This window comes from Tetrapisispora phaffii, chromosome 8 (assembly GCF_000236905.1).
Source record: "Tetrapisispora phaffii CBS 4417 chromosome 8, complete genome".
Taxonomy (NCBI): Eukaryota; Fungi; Ascomycota; class Saccharomycetes; order Saccharomycetales; family Saccharomycetaceae; genus Tetrapisispora; species Tetrapisispora phaffii.
In genome coordinates, this window is record NC_016527.1 from 380,553 (window position 1) to 399,600 (window position 19,048).

At 32.9% G+C, this 19,048-nt stretch overlaps 9 protein-coding genes across 9 annotated transcripts; 5 read left to right on the top strand and 4 right to left on the bottom strand.

The window, feature by feature from the left end:
- Nucleotides 1-618: 618 nt before the first annotated feature.
- On the top strand, nt 619-1,581 carry TRR1 (thioredoxin-disulfide reductase TRR1; the record flags this gene model as incomplete). Its single annotated transcript, XM_003686758.1, has 1 exon — nt 619-1,581. The coding sequence occupies one exon, from the start codon at nt 619-621 to the stop codon at nt 1,579-1,581; it is 963 nt and encodes a 320-aa protein (XP_003686806.1).
- A 363-nt stretch (nt 1,582-1,944) lies between these two features.
- On the top strand, nt 1,945-3,123 carry TRP4 (anthranilate phosphoribosyltransferase; the record flags this gene model as incomplete). Its single annotated transcript, XM_003686759.1, has 1 exon — nt 1,945-3,123. One exon carries the CDS (start codon nt 1,945-1,947, stop codon nt 3,121-3,123), a length of 1,179 nt encoding a protein of 392 aa, XP_003686807.1.
- A 630-nt stretch (nt 3,124-3,753) lies between these two features.
- Nucleotides 3,754-6,723, top strand: SPC110 (Spc110p; the record flags this gene model as incomplete). Its single annotated transcript, XM_003686760.1, has 1 exon — nt 3,754-6,723. The coding sequence occupies one exon, from the start codon at nt 3,754-3,756 to the stop codon at nt 6,721-6,723; it is 2,970 nt and encodes a 989-aa protein (XP_003686808.1).
- Nucleotides 6,724-6,938: 215 nt separating this feature from the next.
- On the bottom strand, nt 6,939-7,292 carry CNL1 (Cnl1p; the record flags this gene model as incomplete). The annotated part of the gene is made up of 1 exon (XM_003686761.1): nt 6,939-7,292. One exon carries the CDS (start codon nt 7,290-7,292, stop codon nt 6,939-6,941), a length of 354 nt encoding a protein of 117 aa, XP_003686809.1.
- A 548-nt stretch (nt 7,293-7,840) lies between these two features.
- Nucleotides 7,841-9,517, top strand: GGA1 (ubiquitin-binding protein; the record flags this gene model as incomplete). Its single annotated transcript, XM_003686762.1, has 1 exon — nt 7,841-9,517. The coding sequence occupies one exon, from the start codon at nt 7,841-7,843 to the stop codon at nt 9,515-9,517; it is 1,677 nt and encodes a 558-aa protein (XP_003686810.1).
- A 288-nt stretch (nt 9,518-9,805) lies between these two features.
- EAF1 (Eaf1p) lies at nt 9,806-13,417 on the bottom strand (the record flags this gene model as incomplete). The annotated part of the gene is made up of 1 exon (XM_003686763.1): nt 9,806-13,417. One exon carries the CDS (start codon nt 13,415-13,417, stop codon nt 9,806-9,808), a length of 3,612 nt encoding a protein of 1,203 aa, XP_003686811.1.
- A 707-nt stretch (nt 13,418-14,124) lies between these two features.
- Nucleotides 14,125-14,952, bottom strand: BCP1 (protein-transporting protein BCP1; the record flags this gene model as incomplete). The annotated part of the gene is made up of 1 exon (XM_003686764.1): nt 14,125-14,952. One exon carries the CDS (start codon nt 14,950-14,952, stop codon nt 14,125-14,127), a length of 828 nt encoding a protein of 275 aa, XP_003686812.1.
- A 479-nt stretch (nt 14,953-15,431) lies between these two features.
- Nucleotides 15,432-16,730, top strand: UBA4 (Uba4p; the record flags this gene model as incomplete). Its single annotated transcript, XM_003686765.1, has 1 exon — nt 15,432-16,730. The coding sequence occupies one exon, from the start codon at nt 15,432-15,434 to the stop codon at nt 16,728-16,730; it is 1,299 nt and encodes a 432-aa protein (XP_003686813.1).
- Nucleotides 16,731-16,791: 61 nt separating this feature from the next.
- TFC6 (transcription factor TFIIIC subunit TFC6) lies at nt 16,792-18,753 on the bottom strand (the record flags this gene model as incomplete). The annotated part of the gene is made up of 1 exon (XM_003686766.1): nt 16,792-18,753. One exon carries the CDS (start codon nt 18,751-18,753, stop codon nt 16,792-16,794), a length of 1,962 nt encoding a protein of 653 aa, XP_003686814.1.
- Between the last annotated feature and the right edge of the window lie 295 nt (nt 18,754-19,048).

Genomic DNA, 19,048 nt, shown 5'->3' on the forward strand with positions numbered 1-19,048 from the left:
AACTTATTAATTTCGAAATGGCTTTCCATGTCCTTTCTATTTAGATCCACTTCCCATTCTACTTCTTGTCTGTTTTTCCAGAAAAGTTGCTCATTCTCGAGAACTGTGTGTGTGTGCGTCTCTGTTTCTCATTTATGTGTTTCGTAATTTTATGTTCCACTATGCAAGACAAAGGCTAGAAATCTTTGTGTGATTATTAACATTTGGATATTTTTGTTACAAATCAAGACAAGAAACAGTTCTTTTATGGATGCTTTAGTTTTGATCGATTCGTTACAGGGCCTATCTTACTATTAAGGTGGCTATAGGGGTGTGTACAAGTTTTTGGGATCGGGTTTATATTTATCACTGTATAGTAATTAGTAAGAATCTATATACTTCTTCTTGAAGCCAAATGTCGGTGCAATATCAAATTGAAAGCTAAATTGAACAAAAGAAAAAAATATAAACATATATAAAGGCCAACACTTTCATTACAATTCGAAACGTTTAGTTCAGTTTAATCCTCTTATTCCTTCTTGCGATCTACTAAGACATACAATAAACTCATCAAAGTATATTTATATACAAGACTCACATAAAAACATTCAATTCAAGAATAAATCAAGTTCATACACCATGGTTCACCACAAAGCTGTTATTATTGGTTCCGGTCCAGCTGCTCACACTGCTGCCATCTATCTAGCAAGAGCTGAAATTCCTCCAACTCTATATGAAGGTATGTTTGCTAACGGTATTGCTGCTGGTGGTCAATTAACCACAACCACTGAAATTGAAAATTTCCCAGGTTTCCCAGATGCGTTAACCGGTAGTGAGTTAGTCGAAAGAATGAAACAACAGTCTACTAAATTCGGTACCACTGTTGTCACCGAAACTGTTTCAAAGGTCGATTTATCTTCAAGACCATTCAAATTATGGACTGAATTCAATGAAGACGCTGAGCCAGTCACCACCGATGCTTTGATTTTAGCTACCGGTGCTTCCGCTAAGAGAATGCACGTTCCAGGTGAAGATACTTACTGGCAAAAGGGTATCTCTGCATGTGCTGTCTGTGACGGTGCCGTCCCAATCTTCAGAAACAAGCCTTTGGCTGTTGTCGGTGGTGGTGATTCTGCTTGTGAAGAAGCTGAATTCTTAACAAAATACGGTTCAAAAGTTTTCCTATTAGTTAGAAAAGATCACTTAAGAGCCTCTACCATCATGCAAAGAAGAGTTGAAAAGAACCCAAAGATTGAAATCTTATACAACACTGAATTGAAGGAAGCTAAAGGTGACGGTAAGGCATTGCAATCATTAGCTATTTTCAATAACAAGGAAAATACCAATTCCGATTTACCTGTCAATGGTTTATTCTACGCCATTGGTCACACCCCAGCCACAGCTATCGTCAAGGGCCAAGTCGACCAAGACGAAGTTGGTTACATCAAGACTGTCCCAGGCACTTCTTTAACATCTGTTAAGGGTGTCTTCGCTGCTGGTGATGTCCAAGACTCAAGATATAGACAAGCTATCACTTCTGCAGGTTCAGGTTGTATGGCTGCCTTGGATGCCGAAAAATACTTGCAAGAGTTAGACGAATAGATTAAATAAACGAATATCTGATAAATAATTTTAACATATAATAAACTAATTATAGTATATTTTTAATTAATATATAATAATACCTCTCATAAATAGCATATTCCAACAGTGTCTTAGAGAGAGTTGATTTGGCACTGACATCAAATTCCAAAGTCTGTTATGCTTGCGGTTCCTCAGCGATAAAGTGAAAAATGAAAAAAGTGAATAAATATTATGGTCGTTGATGAAGAAATAGTATGTGTAATAGGAGAAGATGTTTTTATATATTCACGACGGGTAGTTGATTTATAAATATATATATATAGACCAGAGTTCTATCTATATAATTATCAATATTATCATACGAGGTTTTGTTGTTGTTTAATGAAAAGGCTACAAAATCGGATTGTTATAGAGAAAATGGGGGAGCAAAAGTTGGTTTCTTATACTAAAAAATTGTTGTTGCATCCACCGACATTAACCCCATCTGAATTGTATGATGCCATTAGTTTAATATTAGGCGCTTTAGAGAAACATGATGGAATTGACTTGTCCGATGAGAGTATGTTGAAAGAATACGTCCAAATCTCTTCATTTTTAACAAGTTTGAGAACTACAGGTCTGGACCATAAAGCTGAATACATCTCAAAAGCTGCAGAAGCGGTTGTTCAACATTCTGATCTAGTCAATCCAGACACATTAACTGGAAATATAACAAAAGATTGTACAGTATTGGACATTGTCGGAACTGGAGGAGATGGACAAAACACATTCAATGTATCCACTTCAGCAGCAATAATTGCCTCAGGTATACCGAATATTAAGGTATGCAAGCATGGCGGTAAAGCATCCACTTCGAATAGTGGAGCTGGTGACCTTATAAACCAATTGGGTTGCGATTCGTCAAAGCTTAATGCTCAAAGTGTGCCTAAGATTTGGAATGATGAGAAAAACACTTTTATATTTTTACTAGCGCCTTATTTTCACAATGGGATGAAATATGCAGCTAATATAAGAAAGATCCTAGGAATACCGACCATTTTCAATGTCCTAGGCCCATTATTACACCCTGTTAATTCAGTCAACAAGAGAGTGTTAGGTGTCTTTTCTAAAGAACTAGCTCCGGAATATGCAAGAGCAGCAAAATTAGTATACCCAAATAGTGAAGTATTTGTCGTTTGGGGTCACGTTGGCTTAGATGAAGTATCACCAATTGGCAAGACCACAGTTTGGCATGTTGGCTCAGTTTCCGATGAAATAGAGAGTTTCGATCTTGAGCCATCGATGTTTGGTTTACAAGAACATGATTTATCAGAATGCGTATCATTGGGACCTAAAGAAAATGCAGTTTTACTTAGAGATGAAATTTTATCTGGAAAATACAAGTTAGGCGATAACCATCCAATCTACGATTACATCATCCTTAACACTGCAGTATTATGGTGTCTAAGTCAATCTAATAGAGATTGGAAAAAAGGTATTGAGATTGCCAATGAAAGTATTCAATCAGGTTCCGCATTGAGATCGTTAGATTATTTCATTACAAGTGTTCAAAACATGTAACAAAAAAAACATACTTGACATCCCATACTTTGCACAGAGGAACCAATGCGACTCTCTCTAGAATCCGTAATTGAAAATAAATTTGATTATAAAAAAGAGTAGCAACTTCACTACATTCTTGTAACACTCTGACATGATATACAGTATATGGTAGCTAATCTATAAAACGTAAACTAATGTTTTAAATATACATTAAGAATTAGAGATGTTTCCTTATATAATAGAAGGGAGATACGCGTAAACTTTTTGTTAACTATGTATTTTCGTTTTGCGCTCTTTGATACTTGCCACATAACTCTCACTTTGTATTATCTATGTATCACGTAAAATTAAAAACAATAAAACGAGAAAGTAGTAACCACAAAATAAGATCAATAACTTCAATATATTATATTATATAACTTGCATGTTAGAATTGACGTTATACTTGTTATATATTATATTTATACAAGTTGAAGAGAAGCATTTTTATTTTGCGGATTTGGTGACAGTGGAGTATTTGAAGATTGAGAGTTACGATCAGTTACCAAATTGACATAATTTATTTAAGTTGCAACATTTGAGATATTAGCTTTCAATATTAAAAAAGATTTTTAAACTGCAATTAGAGTACGATACAGATTTTGCAGTATGAGCCAATCGAAGGAACATTCGCAAAGGATAGCTTCATTGGAATTTACACCTATCGGTCAAGCAAAACAAGCTCCAAAGAGACCATTAGAATCCCCAACACATAATAATGGAACAGAGGATATTAGAGATACAACATTAAATTCACCACCTAGGAAATATCAGAAAATTAATCCGGATGACACTCTAAACTCGGTTAACATGTTTAATGAATCACTTGAATTCGATGAGGTAATTCCAGAATTATCAAATACTATCTTAAGTAATTCTGACATAAATAGAAGGGATTCGAATGAAATTATTGGTAGAAATTTGGTGAATGAATTGAAGGAAAATGCATCGACCTCGAACCCATTGAAAGAACAGCAGGAACAAATCCAATCTTTGATTAAAGAAAATTATAATCTAAAAGCTAAAGTCACAAGTTTACTAAAATATTTGAATACAGTGATGAACAAAGGTGAATTGCAAAAAACTTTACCATTATTAGATGAAATTAATGAATTAAAAGTATTAAGTGGTAAAAAAGATAGAAAAATTCAAGAGATTAAAATTAAATGTGATGATTTGGTTACTCAAAATAATATCTTAATTCGCAAATCTAGAGAGCTAGAGGCCTTGGTAGCAAGTAAAAATGAATCAGCAACTAACAGTAAAGAAATTGATATTATTAATGGTAAAAACCAGAAAATTATAGAAGAGTTAGAGACAAAACTTTCCAACGCAAAAGAGGATGTAGCTAATGAATTAAACATGACAATAAGTGAATTAAATGATCTTAAAATAAGATACAATAAGTTTGAAAAAACTATCATGGAAAAAGATAAGCTTATCAATGCCAAAGACGATTTAATTAGTTCATTAGAAGGAAATTTAGAAGAGATAACTACAGAAGTAGAGAATTTACAAGATTTGTTACGAAAAAAAGAAGAGGTCATCAAGGAATACAAAGATAAATGTAATACTATGTTAGAAAAAAATCATGATGATGACAATAATGAACAATTCATGTTGGTTCAAGATGAACTCAATATGAAGTTATCAGAAATTGAAAATCTAGAACTTGAGTTGAATGACTTAAAAGATTTAAATACAAAATTAAAGGAAAGCTTGAATGATAAAGAAAATGAACTAACTAATGTAAGCTCGGAATACGAAAAATATAAACTCGATGCTGAAGCACATATGGGTATAATGAAGGATTCAGATGATAAGTTAAAGAACCAAGTCATTGAGATCCGAAAGAAGAACATAGAATTAAATTCTAAATTGTTACAGATGAATGAAGTAAATGAGAACCTAAATGATGAACTAATGTCCTTGAAAGACATTATAGAGAAATTAGAACAAGATAAAAAGGCTAAACTTCAAGAATTAAAATCATTGAAAAGTTCTGATATCAGTCAAATAGAAGATCTTAAACAGAATAACCTTACTTTAGAAAGAAAATTAAAAGAAAATCTGGATGAAAAAAATGTAGAAATTAACAAGCTAAGGAGGCAACATGTCGATATGCAGAAAACAAATTCAGCTTTAGTTGACAAATTAACAAAAGAGTCGCAATCGCTCAGAAAAGAATACGAAGATAAAATAAATGATTTGGAAAACCAATTAAAGTCTAACATTACTGATCTTTCGACAAATAAAGATTTATTAGCAGTTGAATATAACAGTAAGATGGATAAACTAAATAAAGAACTTGAAGAAAATAAGCATGCATTAAAGACCTCCGAAGAGATTATTAAAGACCTTAAAAACCAATTGATTGAAAATGTAACGAACTCTTCTCAAAAACTTGCAAAATTAACTGAGGCAAAAAATAGTGAGATAGAATCATTGCTATCTCAAATGGAATCCTTGCGAAATAAATATAGAAAAAAAACAGAAACATTAATAAATGAACAAGAAGAAGAAAGGCAAAGTTATATTAGGAAACTAAGAGAAGAGAAACTTTCTACTGAACGGGAGAAAGATAATTATGACAAATTATTATTACAGTTCAATTCAGAAAAGAATGCAATCATTAACTCGAAGAAGGAATTGGAAGATAATTTGAACAATAAAATAAATTCATTAGAGAAGCTCCTACAGCAAACATCTTCCACTGATGTTGAACTTGAAACTTTGAAATCAGAATTAAGAGGTAAAGAGTTAGAAATTAAAGAACTTTACAAAAAGGTAAAATCTGTAACTGACTCCAAGGAGGAGCTTAATAGCGATTATCTAAAGATTAGATCTATAAATCGCGAATTAAAAGTTGAGCTAAAGAAGATTGTAGATGAATATAATGATATTGCAAAGAAGTATAGAACTTTAAATGATGAATTTATCAATAACTCTAAAGCCAAAAATGGTCTAGAAGAAGCTAAAGCTAATCTATTGATTCTTCAAAGTAAATATAATATGATGAAAAAAGACTTCTTAAACAGATTAGAAGAACTTGGGAAAGAAAATGTCGAACTTGAAAACAAAGTTAATTTATTATCGAGTGGCAGCAGGCCTTCAACATCAGAAATTAAATTTGAAGATTCTACTTCTCAGAACAGAGCAGATTATTATCGTCTAAAATATAATAATGAAGTAAGACTGAACAACGATTTACGTGTCATGAATGACTACTTAAATCGTGTAATGAGAGCAAGTTCTCAACAACTACGTTTAGATTTATTGAAACTGGGAAATGAAAAGAATTCAAATTATTTAGACATTTACGATAATATTGTTAGAGGGAAAACGGATATTAATGGCGACTATGATCCTTACTATTCTAGTCATAATTATCCACCAACTAGAAATGACTTTTTAAGTAATGATAGGAAAGCATATCGTAGAAAATTCAAAAGTATTGCAATGATGATTTTATCATGCATTAGGATGAGAAATGTTGCTTCTACGAGCAGAATGAATAAAATGAAGGTTGATTATTTGCAAAAGAAAATTGCAATGGATAACGATAGAATAACTTGGTGACCATATTTTAAGACATTTTATCATAAAATTTATATCCCTTTTCAATAGTCAAATGATATATGTAATAGTATGCATGAAAGAACTTTAATAAAATATACTGTATAGTTATAGATTATTTTATTCCAATTTATCTATCGCTAAGTAGTTTGCTACATTATGTGTAACCTAAGATGCATAGTTTGTTTGTGAGTAGTTTTTACCATGAAAGTTACTTTTCATTGGTCAATTTCTGAGTAATCAAGAACTATCTGGTTTAACCGTTCCTCAAAAGTGCCTGTGATCACTTCGATCTGATCCAACATATTATAATAATTCTCTAAATCCTCGCATTTCGCTAACAGCTCTTTAAAATCGGCAATATTCTTATCGACAATATCCTCAATAATATCCTTCGTAATCAACTGATGTCGTTTTCTACACATCTCATTTGTTTGCAACTCAATTGTCGATATATAATCCTTGATTTTATACAGTAAATAGTCAAAATCGACATTCAACTTATCAACACCTAAATTATCCTTTGACTCCACATGCTCAGCTGAAGTGTTCTCCATTTTTGTATTAGACATAAATTATTTGGAGATTGCAAAAAAAGAAATAAATGTCAGATTCGATCCAAGATGAGAGATACCTGCCTGAGGTTGTTGTTTAAAGACCCACTAGTTTCCAGTTCCCCTGTAAAACGGTATTCTATATGTATCCTTCCAATACAAATTGTAGTTCACCCTTATATTGAAATCATCCAAATTTATGTCAATTTTACGGTAGTTAAGTTCATTAAAATACATTTAGGTTCGACTTTGCAATTGAACCTATATCTAAAAATTGTACTTAGCCGGGTAACAAATGCTTTTTGGATATTTTGGAAAAATCCTAAATTTTGGAAAAGGAGCTAATAACTTAAGACAGATTTGTTAAATTTTACTATTGATTAGTTTGCTGATCGTAGGTGAATAAGCAACGGCTTATATCTATAATTGATAGAACTAGTACATTTTTAAGCAACAGTTAATGTTCGTTTAATATTTTTTCAATATCATCTTTGAATTTTTTTGCCAGTTTATCTCTTAAGAGAAATAAGACGATTCGCAGATTAAGATAATCAAGCAAGTTTAATATGTCGGCTATATATTTAACAGATGCTCCAGTGAGGAGACAACATACATCTGGTAATCCGTTATTGAGAAAGATTCAACGTGCTTGTAGAATCTCTCTTACAGAACCGGATTTAGCTTTAAATCTTGACGTTGCAGATTATATTAATGAAAAACAAGGTGCTACTTCAAGAGATGCTATAATTACAATTGCTAGATTAATCAACACCAGAGATACACACACTGCGGTGTTTGCGATTGCATTGTTGGACGTTTTAGTCAAAAATTGTGGTTATCCAGTACATTTACAAATTTCTAGGAAAGAGTTCTTGAATGAATTAGTTAAAAGATTCCCAGAACATCCACCTTTACGTTATTCAAAAGTACAAAGACTGATTTTAACTGCTATTGAAGAATGGTATCAAACTCTATGCAAGCATGCATCCTATAAGGATGATCTAGGTTTCATCAGAGATATGCATAGGCTATTAAAATATAAAGGTTACGTATTTCCAAAATTAGATGAATCTCAATTATCTGTTTTAAAACCAAATAATAATTTAAAGACAGCAAGTGAGATTCAGAAAGAGCAAGAGATTGCACAAGCTGCCAAACTAGAAGAATTGATCAGACGTGGTAAACCTGAAGATTTAAAGGAAGCAAATAAATTAATGAAAATTATGGCAGGTTTTAAGGAAGATAATGTTGTTGAAGCCAAGCAAGCTGTTGTTCATGAATTAAACAAGTTAAAACGTAAAGCTGATTTATTAAATGAAATGTTGAACTCTGGGGATTTAGATTTGAACAATGAAACTATACAGGAATTATACGGCTCTTTAAAGTCCGCTCAACCTAAATTTCAAAAAATCATTGAAGAAGAACAAGATGAAGATAATGGATTAGTTCAAGATTTGTTAAAATTCAATGATAATGTTAACCAAATCCTGGAAAAATTCACATTATTAAAGTCCGGTGACTCTCAAGGAGCATCTCAAATTAATCCCGAAAATTTATCTACTGCTATTCAAATGAATCAGGGCGGTGCTTTGGCAAATGAAATTAATTTATTGGATTTTGATGATAATACCGAATCTTCTTCGCCTGCTCCAGAATCTATGACTACAAACACTCAACCAGTGGATCCTTTAACGGATCTGCTAGGTGATCTAAATGACTTAAATATAACAACACCTGCAGCAAGTACACCGAACTTTGGTTTAGGTGGTGATATATCATTAGGCAGTGCTCAACCAACTTCTGCAGTCACTAACTCCACCGCTGCTCAAAGCGATGCATTCGATTTATTAGGTGATTTTTCATCTTCGATTCCTCCAACTTCCGCTCAAACTCAATCAAGAGTGCTAGTTAATCAATCTGAGAATGTTAAGTTTGAATTCGAAGTTGTAAGAGAAAATCAAAACTCATTGAAGATCAAGTCATTTTTTTCTAATTTAAGTTCTTCTCCACTTACCGAAGTTGCTGTTCTGTTAGCTGCCCCAAAAACAATGAGTTTAAGGTTAAACCCACAATCATCCAGCACTTTACGGAGCTTTATAAATGATGGTATTACTCAAAGCATTTGGATTGACAATGCCCAAGCTAATGCACCAAAACCTGTAAAATTGAAATGGAAAGTTTCATATAAAATTAATGGTTCTCCTGTAGAAGAAACTGCCGTTTTCACTTTGCCAAACATTTAGTTCAGAACTTTAAATTATGTAATTCATTTAAACCAAAACATTTCAAATTGTAAAATTCAAATATACTCTATTAAATTTAATTATATATCCCTGTCAATATACAATAGTTCTGAGTCAGATATACTTAAATCTAATCTATTTTACTTATATTTTGTAGTTTGATATTCAATTTTGTGAAGTATTTATCTTTTAAGAATTTTAGTTAAAAAATGAAATATCAATATGCAAATATAGTTTTAAATATTGTGAAAAGTTTATGTAATTATAATTCAAAATTTATTTATAACATCACTTCTGTAATCTTTGTAAAATTTCTTGTGGAGTTGGAGAGTTCATTGATTGGTTATTAGACGAGCTGCTTGTGAAATTACCGTTATTGAGATGAATATTTGGGGTTTCTGGTAAGTTGAAACCATTATTATTATTCATATTGGAAGACAACTGTTTCAGTTGAGAGCTTGGAGATAGGCCAGAGTCTAGGCTTAATCTTAGATTATTCATATTATTTACTGATATCTGACCAGTTCCTCCTTGATTACCTGAATTCATTGCTTGGTTAGCCTGCTCATTCTGTAAAGTTTGCGTTTGTAATTGCTGTGCTTGATGTAAACGTAACTGTTGTTGTTTGAAGTTTTTCAAATAATTATGGGCAGCTCTTATAGCCATTTCTGGTGTTATTTCTGGTTTTTGTTGCAAAATTTTTCTTGCATATGTTTCAATTATTTCCTTCTCTGTAAACTGCTTTCGACCCGTGGTATGAGCAGAAGAAACCTGGTTCGAAGATGGCATACTCTGTTGAGGTGTGGCTTTCACACCTTCAGCTAAAATATTGGACTGCTGTGGCAAAAAATTTTGACTATTTTGTGAAATATGATTAACAACATTAACATTAGAGGAGTTATTTGGGATAATATTATTGGTGAAGTTGTTTAGAGGCTCCGAATTTGAAGTTTGAACTTGTTGAGTTGCTAATGGAATTTGCTTTTGTTGTAGGTGTTGTTGTTGTTGTTGTTGCTGTAGTTGCTGTCCTTGTTGATGTTGCTGCTGTTGCTGTTGCTGTTGTTGAAGTCTGCTTTTTACATTACGGCGCATTTGTATATCTCTACGTAAGGCTTCATCTCTTTGTAACTTCAAATTTGACATTTCAGCTGGAGTTGGTACTTTCATGCTTTTAATATCTAAAGGCTTCCTTTGTTGGGTTGGATTGGGCCTTGGGCTATTTTCTCTTTTCTTTATGCATTTTCTAATTGCGTCAAACATACTTGCCCAACGTAATCTTTTATGACCTCTTTGGATTGATTCTGTTCCAACTCCCAAAGGAGAGATTCTTCTATTCTGTTTCTGTTGGAACTTATGGGCTTCGATCAGCCACTGTTGTGCCATGTGGGCCTTAGGACCTTTTAGATCATTAAAGTTAAACTTTTCATTTAATTGAACGAATCTTTCAAAACATTGCCATGGAGTTCTCCTTTCAATATTCGAAATGTAAGAATCTCTAGGATGTGGAAACATATGTGCAGCAATCAACTCCCAGTTATAAGCATAAGCGTTTATATTTTTCACTAATTCTTCATCATCTTCTGGTAGCCAAATAGTTGGTGTCCTACTTGTTAAGTATTTTAAAGATGGCGCAGCAGGCGGTTTTAAATAGTGACTTCGCCTGTTTCCATAGAAAATGCCACGTCTTTTGCTTAACTGAACTAAAGACTGTTCTTCATCTACTAGTTGGCGCTCCACTATCTTAAAATAATGATCATCGTCTAATGTTACCAAAGATTTGGATATTTGAACAAAGGACATTTGATCAGGTAACTGACTGGCAGATTCAAGTAAACCGGAGTACGGTGATGCTGCTTGTACAATGGTTTGTTCCAAAGAGGATAATTCATTATATTGTAAAAATAGTTTAAATGGAGAGTAAGTAAATTGTTCTTCAATTTCTTTTTCATCTTGATCACCTTTCGATAAAGTATCAAGTTCTACCTCTGGGTTAAAAATGGCTTGAGGATTAGATTCAATTGCAATAGTATTTGTGGATTCATCAGAAATTATGTCAGGGACAGCAGAATCTATGTCTGATAACAGCTCTGGGGCATTTTCCGTTGTTTTCAAATCCAATTCTAAAGACTTACTTTCTGGTTCTTCATTCAATTGTATTTTCTCCTTCTGAATACCGTCTAATTTTGATTTATTGTGTTCATTAGCAACGGCATCTTCTAAATTGTCATTTATTGATGTTGGTGTTACGATTATATTTTCCTTGGTTTCAATTTCAAGTGATCGTGATATCTCATCAGTTATTTCACTTTCATTATTGTTTATTTCACCTCTATGATTATTTTCTTTTGTATCTTTCTCGGTAATAGTATTGTCGTTTCCATGATCCCCTTTAATAAATTCATCCTTTGCAACATTAGTATTGTCATCACACTTTGAAAGTTCTTTGATTTCTTCTTTTTCTATTCTAACAGATGGTAGGTGTTGAATTGGTTGTACTTTAACGCAACATCTTTTTCCATAATTCCAGTAATCAGAAATTGCTTGAGCAACTGTAGCACACATAGCCATTTTATAATATTTATCTTCTTTGAAATTTTCATACATCCATTTTGCTTCTTCTAACATTACTCTGTTATGAGTAACTTGATTTCCCCAAGGGTCTATAAATTTTTTCGGTTGTCTCAGCGACCATAAACCAAGTCTCCGAAGCTCTTCTATTCTCGATGCCACTACTGTTATTCTACCTTCATTCAATGCACTGCTGATTATATCAGTTGTCAATGCTTTATGGGACATTGGCAGTAACTTGATTAACGGCAAAGTATGCGCCAAGTATTTCAATTCTGCAAGAGGCAGAGCTTGTGGAATTTTGGAAGGAACATTTTCTTTCATTAATAAATAGATTGATTCATTACTATTGATATTATTTTTGTCAAAGAAATCTACTGACTCATTGTGTTTTGATTTCATCTCAAATAACATGTTGTTTGAATATGATTTTGGTGTTATCGTTACAGGAGTTGGTTCAGCTTTTACTGAACTTACAGTAGTATACTCTCTCGGTATTCCATGATCTAAAGTGCTAGATGGTTGTAAATGAGAAGAACCACTCATTAAATACAGATTACGTTTTCTTGCTCCCTCCATTTTTTCTTTATTCTGAATGATTTTATTATCATCTGGATTTGTGACAATCTTGGTAGTTTGTTGAATTTCTCCTGTACTCGAAATAACATATGATGATGAATTTGTAGTACCCTGTAGTTTGGTCTTCTTATAGTTATCCTCCTCGTTCTGCTCGTGTATTAGGTCATTATTTGATTCGTCTATTGACCTTTTTTTAGCATTAGAATCGCCACTGGTGCTTGGTATCAAGGTTGATTGGTCCTTATATGTTTTAAATGCGTTACTAACTTTATTTTGTCGTATATTCTTACCCCTCTTTTCATTTACAATTACATTGTTGTTCGTTATACTTTCATTGTATGGTGGTGAAGAACTAGAACTCGAACTTTGTGATGTTGCCGATGATAACGATGTAATGGGTATCAGTTGACTAAAGTTTGGAATATTATCATTGTTAAATGGACCATTTTTATTATAATCATTTGTATCTAAGAATTCTTTCAAATCTTCTTTAAACTTATCTTCATCATTGATATTGAGTAGATCGTGCAATCGGGAAATACAATATAACTCAATCAAATTATTTGTTCTTTGTCGAAGTAACTTGTTTAAACTTTGACCCTCAGGAGTATCTGAATCGCTATTATCGATACTTGATTTAGTAACATTAGTCCTTGATGACAGCATCTCCGATGAAACATCGGCTACAGCTGTGGACAGCGACTTATTTGAACTGTTTCTAGTAGTTGATCCAGAATTGTAATCACTTGGCATGCTTATGAAAATCAAAATAACGGATTACAACGGTGTCTAGGAAATTGAATGAATCGATAAAGCCAAAATTTATCGTATGCTCGGCAAACTTAGCCTTCTAGAATAGTAATTAACAGACCCAGATAACCGTAATGACGACAAATATGGCTCTAAGATCACAAGTAATTGATGATAATAAACTTTTTTCCATCAATAGATGCCCTTACGTTTTCAATAATTCAATTAAGTGTTTTCATCTTATACTTATTTATTGATTGTTGTTGATTAGTTCTTCAATTCTTCAATTCTTTATTTCTTCAAATTGAAGAATTCCATCGCATGCAAATATTAAAGCGGGTAACTCCAAACAATAGTAATCGAAAGGACACTAATTATAAGTGACACATATTATATAAAGAGGTATAGTTCAAGACGTTTCATGAATAGTAGTTGGACGAGAGGTATTGTACACTTAAAACACGTCTTATTTGAAAACATTATAGTGAATTATAACATCTTCACGGAGTCCTCGAGAGATATGTTATAAATTAGTCACTTTATATGAACATGGTGCCAGAATAAGTATATCGCATCATGTAATTACTATCTAAGAGTTGTTGGGTAGTTAATTTTATTGATATATATTAACGGAGTATATAAACCACTTTTGTTGTTGTTATTTCTGTTGCTGTTATTGTTTTAGCTAGTTTGGCGCCTATTATCTGTGATTACCATTTTGCAACTTCTGTTTCAAATTCATTGATAGCCTTTAATAGGTTCTCATGATTGATCACTATATATGTGCTGATTATACCTTTTCTAGATTCTGAGTCAAAATGTATTTGACTGTATTTTTCAAAGAATCTATCTTCCTCATGGTAATATTCGATTTCGTCAGACTTCACTCTCTTCTTATTTCTATCACTTGTAGTTTCATCTGCATCTACATTAACTTCGTACTTTCTACTTAGAATAACGTAAAAATCATAATGTTGTCCATCTCCTAGGCTGTTTTGCACATCTTCGAGGGTAATTCTGTATAATGGAGTGATAACCTCAGGGGGCATGTTGATTAAACGTTCACTGGCTACTAAAGCACATTTTTTGTTGCTACTATCGATGGTCTTTAAGAAAGTTTTTAATCTGATGTCAAGATTTTGTAAATATTTTGACCAATCACTATCACGGTTCTCTTTGTAATCGATAAATGATAAGAAACAGTATGGATCAGATTCTGGGCCGTCAGTTTTGATTGTAGTGGTTGGAGAATTTAGAATCAAATCAGCCAATGCGCTCAATTGGACCTTGTTACTTTCTTGGGGACCTAGTAACTGACGCATTAGATTTTTCATAGCATGGAAATCTACGTCGATATTGCCATTAAAGAAGTCGAAATCTATATTGACAATCTCTTCATCTCCAGCTTCCTCATTTTCATTTTCATTCTCTGAATCTGTGCTGCTGATATCAATATCTGATTCGGAGTCAGCATTAGCACCATCACCGGCAGGTCTCTTCCTGTTAGTTAATTCACTCAATTTAATGGCTTGAACCATCTCTAAATGTTATATTATCGATGGTGATCCTTTATCGGTCTTCTATATCTCCAACTTGTAAACTCACCTTTCTAATAAATTTGATCGAGATACCCTCTTATATCAGGAGAACTTCCATTCAAATGATGTAGCACACGGTTTCATATAAAAAAGATGTCCTTATAACCAAATATACTCGAGTGCCAATGAAATCAATCATTAAGTGACCATATTAATCTCAACTCAACTCATCTCATCTCATCTTATTTTGGTTGAAATGGCAGCTAAAAAATTTTCAGACGCATTATAGCGCTGTTTAGGCTGCTCTTCTCATCAGTAAGCGATGAGCTTTAAATGCTTGAGATTGCAGATTTAATCATAATATAATTTATAAAAAGTGTTTAAACTCTACTTTAATGTTTGTTGAATTTTCCATTGTTTATTGTAATAGTGTAATTAGATGGATGCAATACAAAATATATTAATAAGATATTATTTTAATGGAACAGCTACGCAAGGAGATAGAAAACCTTAGAGAGGAAAACGCTAAATTACGCTCTCAGTTGAGTGAATCAAAAGTCAATAATGAGTCTTTGTCCCTTACTGAGTATCAAAGATACGGTAGACAGATGATTGTTGAAGAGTCTGGTGGACTACGTGGTCAACTCGAATTAAAATCTACGAGGATTGTAGTTGTCGGTGCTGGTGGATTAGGATGTCCATCTTTACAATATTTGGTTGGCGCTGGTGTCGGTCATATTGGAATTGTTGATAACGACACTGTTGAGGCTTCAAATTTGCATAGACAGACTTTACACGACACAAGTAGAGTTGGCACGTTAAAATGTGAATCAGCTAAACAGAAATTGAACTTATTGAACCCCTTTGTGGACATTAAAACTTACCCAGTTAGGTTAACTTCTGAAAATGCATTTGAAATATTTGACGGTTATAATTACGTTTTGGATTGCACAGATTCACCAGCAACTAGGTATTTAGTCAATGATGTGGCTGTTTCTTTGGGTATCACTGTTATTTCAGCCTCTGGTGTTGGCACAGAAGGTCAATTGTGCATCTTAAATTTTAAAAATCAAGGCCCGTGTTATAGATGTTTCTATCCAACTCCACCTCCACCCAATTCTGTATCATCTTGTTCCGAAGGTGGTGTCATTGGGCCTTGTATTGGTTTAGTAGGTGTAATGATGGCTATTGAAACGTTGAAGTTGATATATGGAGTATATACAATTGAAAATTTCAAACCCTTTTTAATGTCATATTCTGGCTTCCCGCAGCAGTCATTAAGAGTTTTTAAAATGAGAGGTAAACAAACTACATGTAAATGTTGTGGGAGCGATCCAAAGATCACAAAAGAAACTATTGAATCTGGGGAAATAAATTATACAGAGTTTTGTGGACAAAGAAACTACAATGTCTGCTCCGCTGATGAGCGTATAACAGTTAAACAATACCATAGCGAATATATTGAAAGCTTAGAAAAGGATCATATATTAATAGATGTTAGACCTAGCCATCATTATGATATATCCCATTTCCAACATTCTATAAATATTCCTTTAAAAGAGTTGAAGAATATGCATGGATCTCTCGATAAATTAAAAGAGAGGATTCCGCAACTTCAAGAAAATACTAATTTGGTAGTCTTGTGTCGTTTTGGAAATGATTCACAACTGGCCACACGTATCTTCAAAGACGAATTTAAAATAAAAAGTGTTAAAGATGTTAAGGGTGGCTTTTTTAAATATATTGATAATATAAATCAAGATATCCCAAAATATTAGAATAGCATCACATAACACCATAAAATGAATGCACTAAAATATATAGAACTCTATAGATATATTATTCTAATTCTTCAAATGTCAAAAAACCTGCCGCATTGGCGAATGCATAAAACTTACACCCGGCCCTATTTTCATTCCACTTTACTGTAGTAATATTAATACCATGAGGATTAAGTTTACAATTGAAAACTTCATTTGAAACCATTTTTTTGGCCTCATAGTGATGGTTTAGTTTATATAAGTTATCTCTTTTACTGTAATCCCATTTCCATAAACGTAATGTTTTGTGTGAATTAGTTTTCTTCAAACTATCAAATATTTTTCTGGCAACATTGTCGATTTGAATTATACCATCTGACCCAGCTGATAAAATAAAAGGATGAAGTCTTGAACTTCCGAAAGATGTAACATTAGCATCTAATGAAGAGATCTGAAGGGGAAATTGTGCTTTAGGAGTAATAAATTTCGTGCTGTTTCCTGAATCTGAATAAATAAAGGCATAAAGATTAGGAAGGTATGTTAAAGGTAGTGATATATCACCTTTAAATCTATTTAGAGTACACTTGCTTGAGAAGATGTCTTTTGGATCGAAAATGTGCATGTTACCATCAATTGAAATTGTAGCAATAACAGGATTTTCAAATTTCGAGTAACCGACAGATATATTAACAATATACGATTCAGTGACTTTGATGAAATAAGACGGTAGATCAGTTTCTGATAATACAAACTCTGCTAAATGCCCGCTATTAAATCCACATACTATTGCAGTTGGCGAAAGGAAATCAAAACTTGTTATTAAATATTCGGGAATAGAAAACGAAAAGGATGGAGACTCCAGTTCCGTTATAATGAGATTTTCATTTCGATTAATTTCTATTAATTTGACAGATCCTTCTTGACAACAAAACCCTAATAATCCAATATAATCATTAGATGTAGATACTTCATTAAAGCCTTCGTGCCATTTAAGGTTCCATGTTTCCCCAAAATTATGTATTATTGTTTGAACTTTATCAAATTTCAGTGAGATTGTATGTAATTTAAAAATTTCAATCGAAGAATAATGGCATTCTTTTTCAAATAACATTAGACGTTTATCAGATGGGTTTTTATGTATTTTACTTATACTGACCGCTAAGTATTGTTCTGATGAATCTAGGTTTTCATTTGTTAGCCATGCCATATCTGTTACTAAACCACCTGCATTATATACAAAACCTTTACGATTATTATTATTGAAGACAGGGAATTCTAATTTATCCCCAACGTTTAAAAAATGTTGTACTTCACCTATTATTACACCTAATTTATCTTTTGAATAGTTGAATTTTTCAAACATTTCAGGTTCAGTCAATTGTATATATTTTGTGTGGTTTTTAGACACCCCAAAAATATTAGTCAATTCTTCGACTGAGGTGTCCGATTGTACTGAACATAATGGTTTATAGTCCAGGTAGTACTTGCTACCCTTCTGGACATTCTCTGTTGGAAAACTAAATGCAGAACCTTCAAATGCTTCCTTCGCTTTAGCTAGTGTTAATAGCTTTTCTTCATTGTTACCAAAAAGTCTCCCAAGTTTTGCCCTTTGAGATGTTAGGTCTTTAAATCCCCTGACAACACGATTATTTTTATTTTGCATGGCATTTATAGAACTCTTAGGTTTCTTGTTGGTTGGAATGCTGTTCTTTGTTATTCTTCTTTTCTTAGACGCTGGTGTTTTTTGAACTAATTCCTCAACCTCTGAGAAAGATATATCATCTCCATTTGTATCTCCATTATCATTATTATCTATAACAAAGTCATCGTCATCATCGTTTTCAGATGCTTGCTCCTCGAATATACTCGCATCTATGCTGGGGTCTACTTTTATCTTGGTTCTTAATGCTCGTTTAGCGGTAGCTGTGATATCAGAAGTAGAAATCAATGGTTTATCACTCACAGGACTAGAGATTGATAGAATATCACTAGCACCTTCTTTTTGAGCCTTGGTCGTTCTGCTGGTTCTTCTTGTACTCATATTATATATGATCCAATATCTAAGTCAGTGAAGAAACAAACGTTTTGCCTCTTAAATTATGCTGATAAACTATTTTAGATATACTATCAGTGTATGCATATAGATATCAGTGATTCAATGGTGATCTTTCCGATCAGTGAACAAATAATCAATTAATGGATATCCTTTAAATCTCATTGTTTACTCAAGAAGTCTTTTCATGGTTCGAATTTCGTCGATCGTAAATTTACAACGCTCCTACTAAAAAAGGTCAGTGATTACTACTAACACTGCACTGTTTGTATTCAAAGAGAGA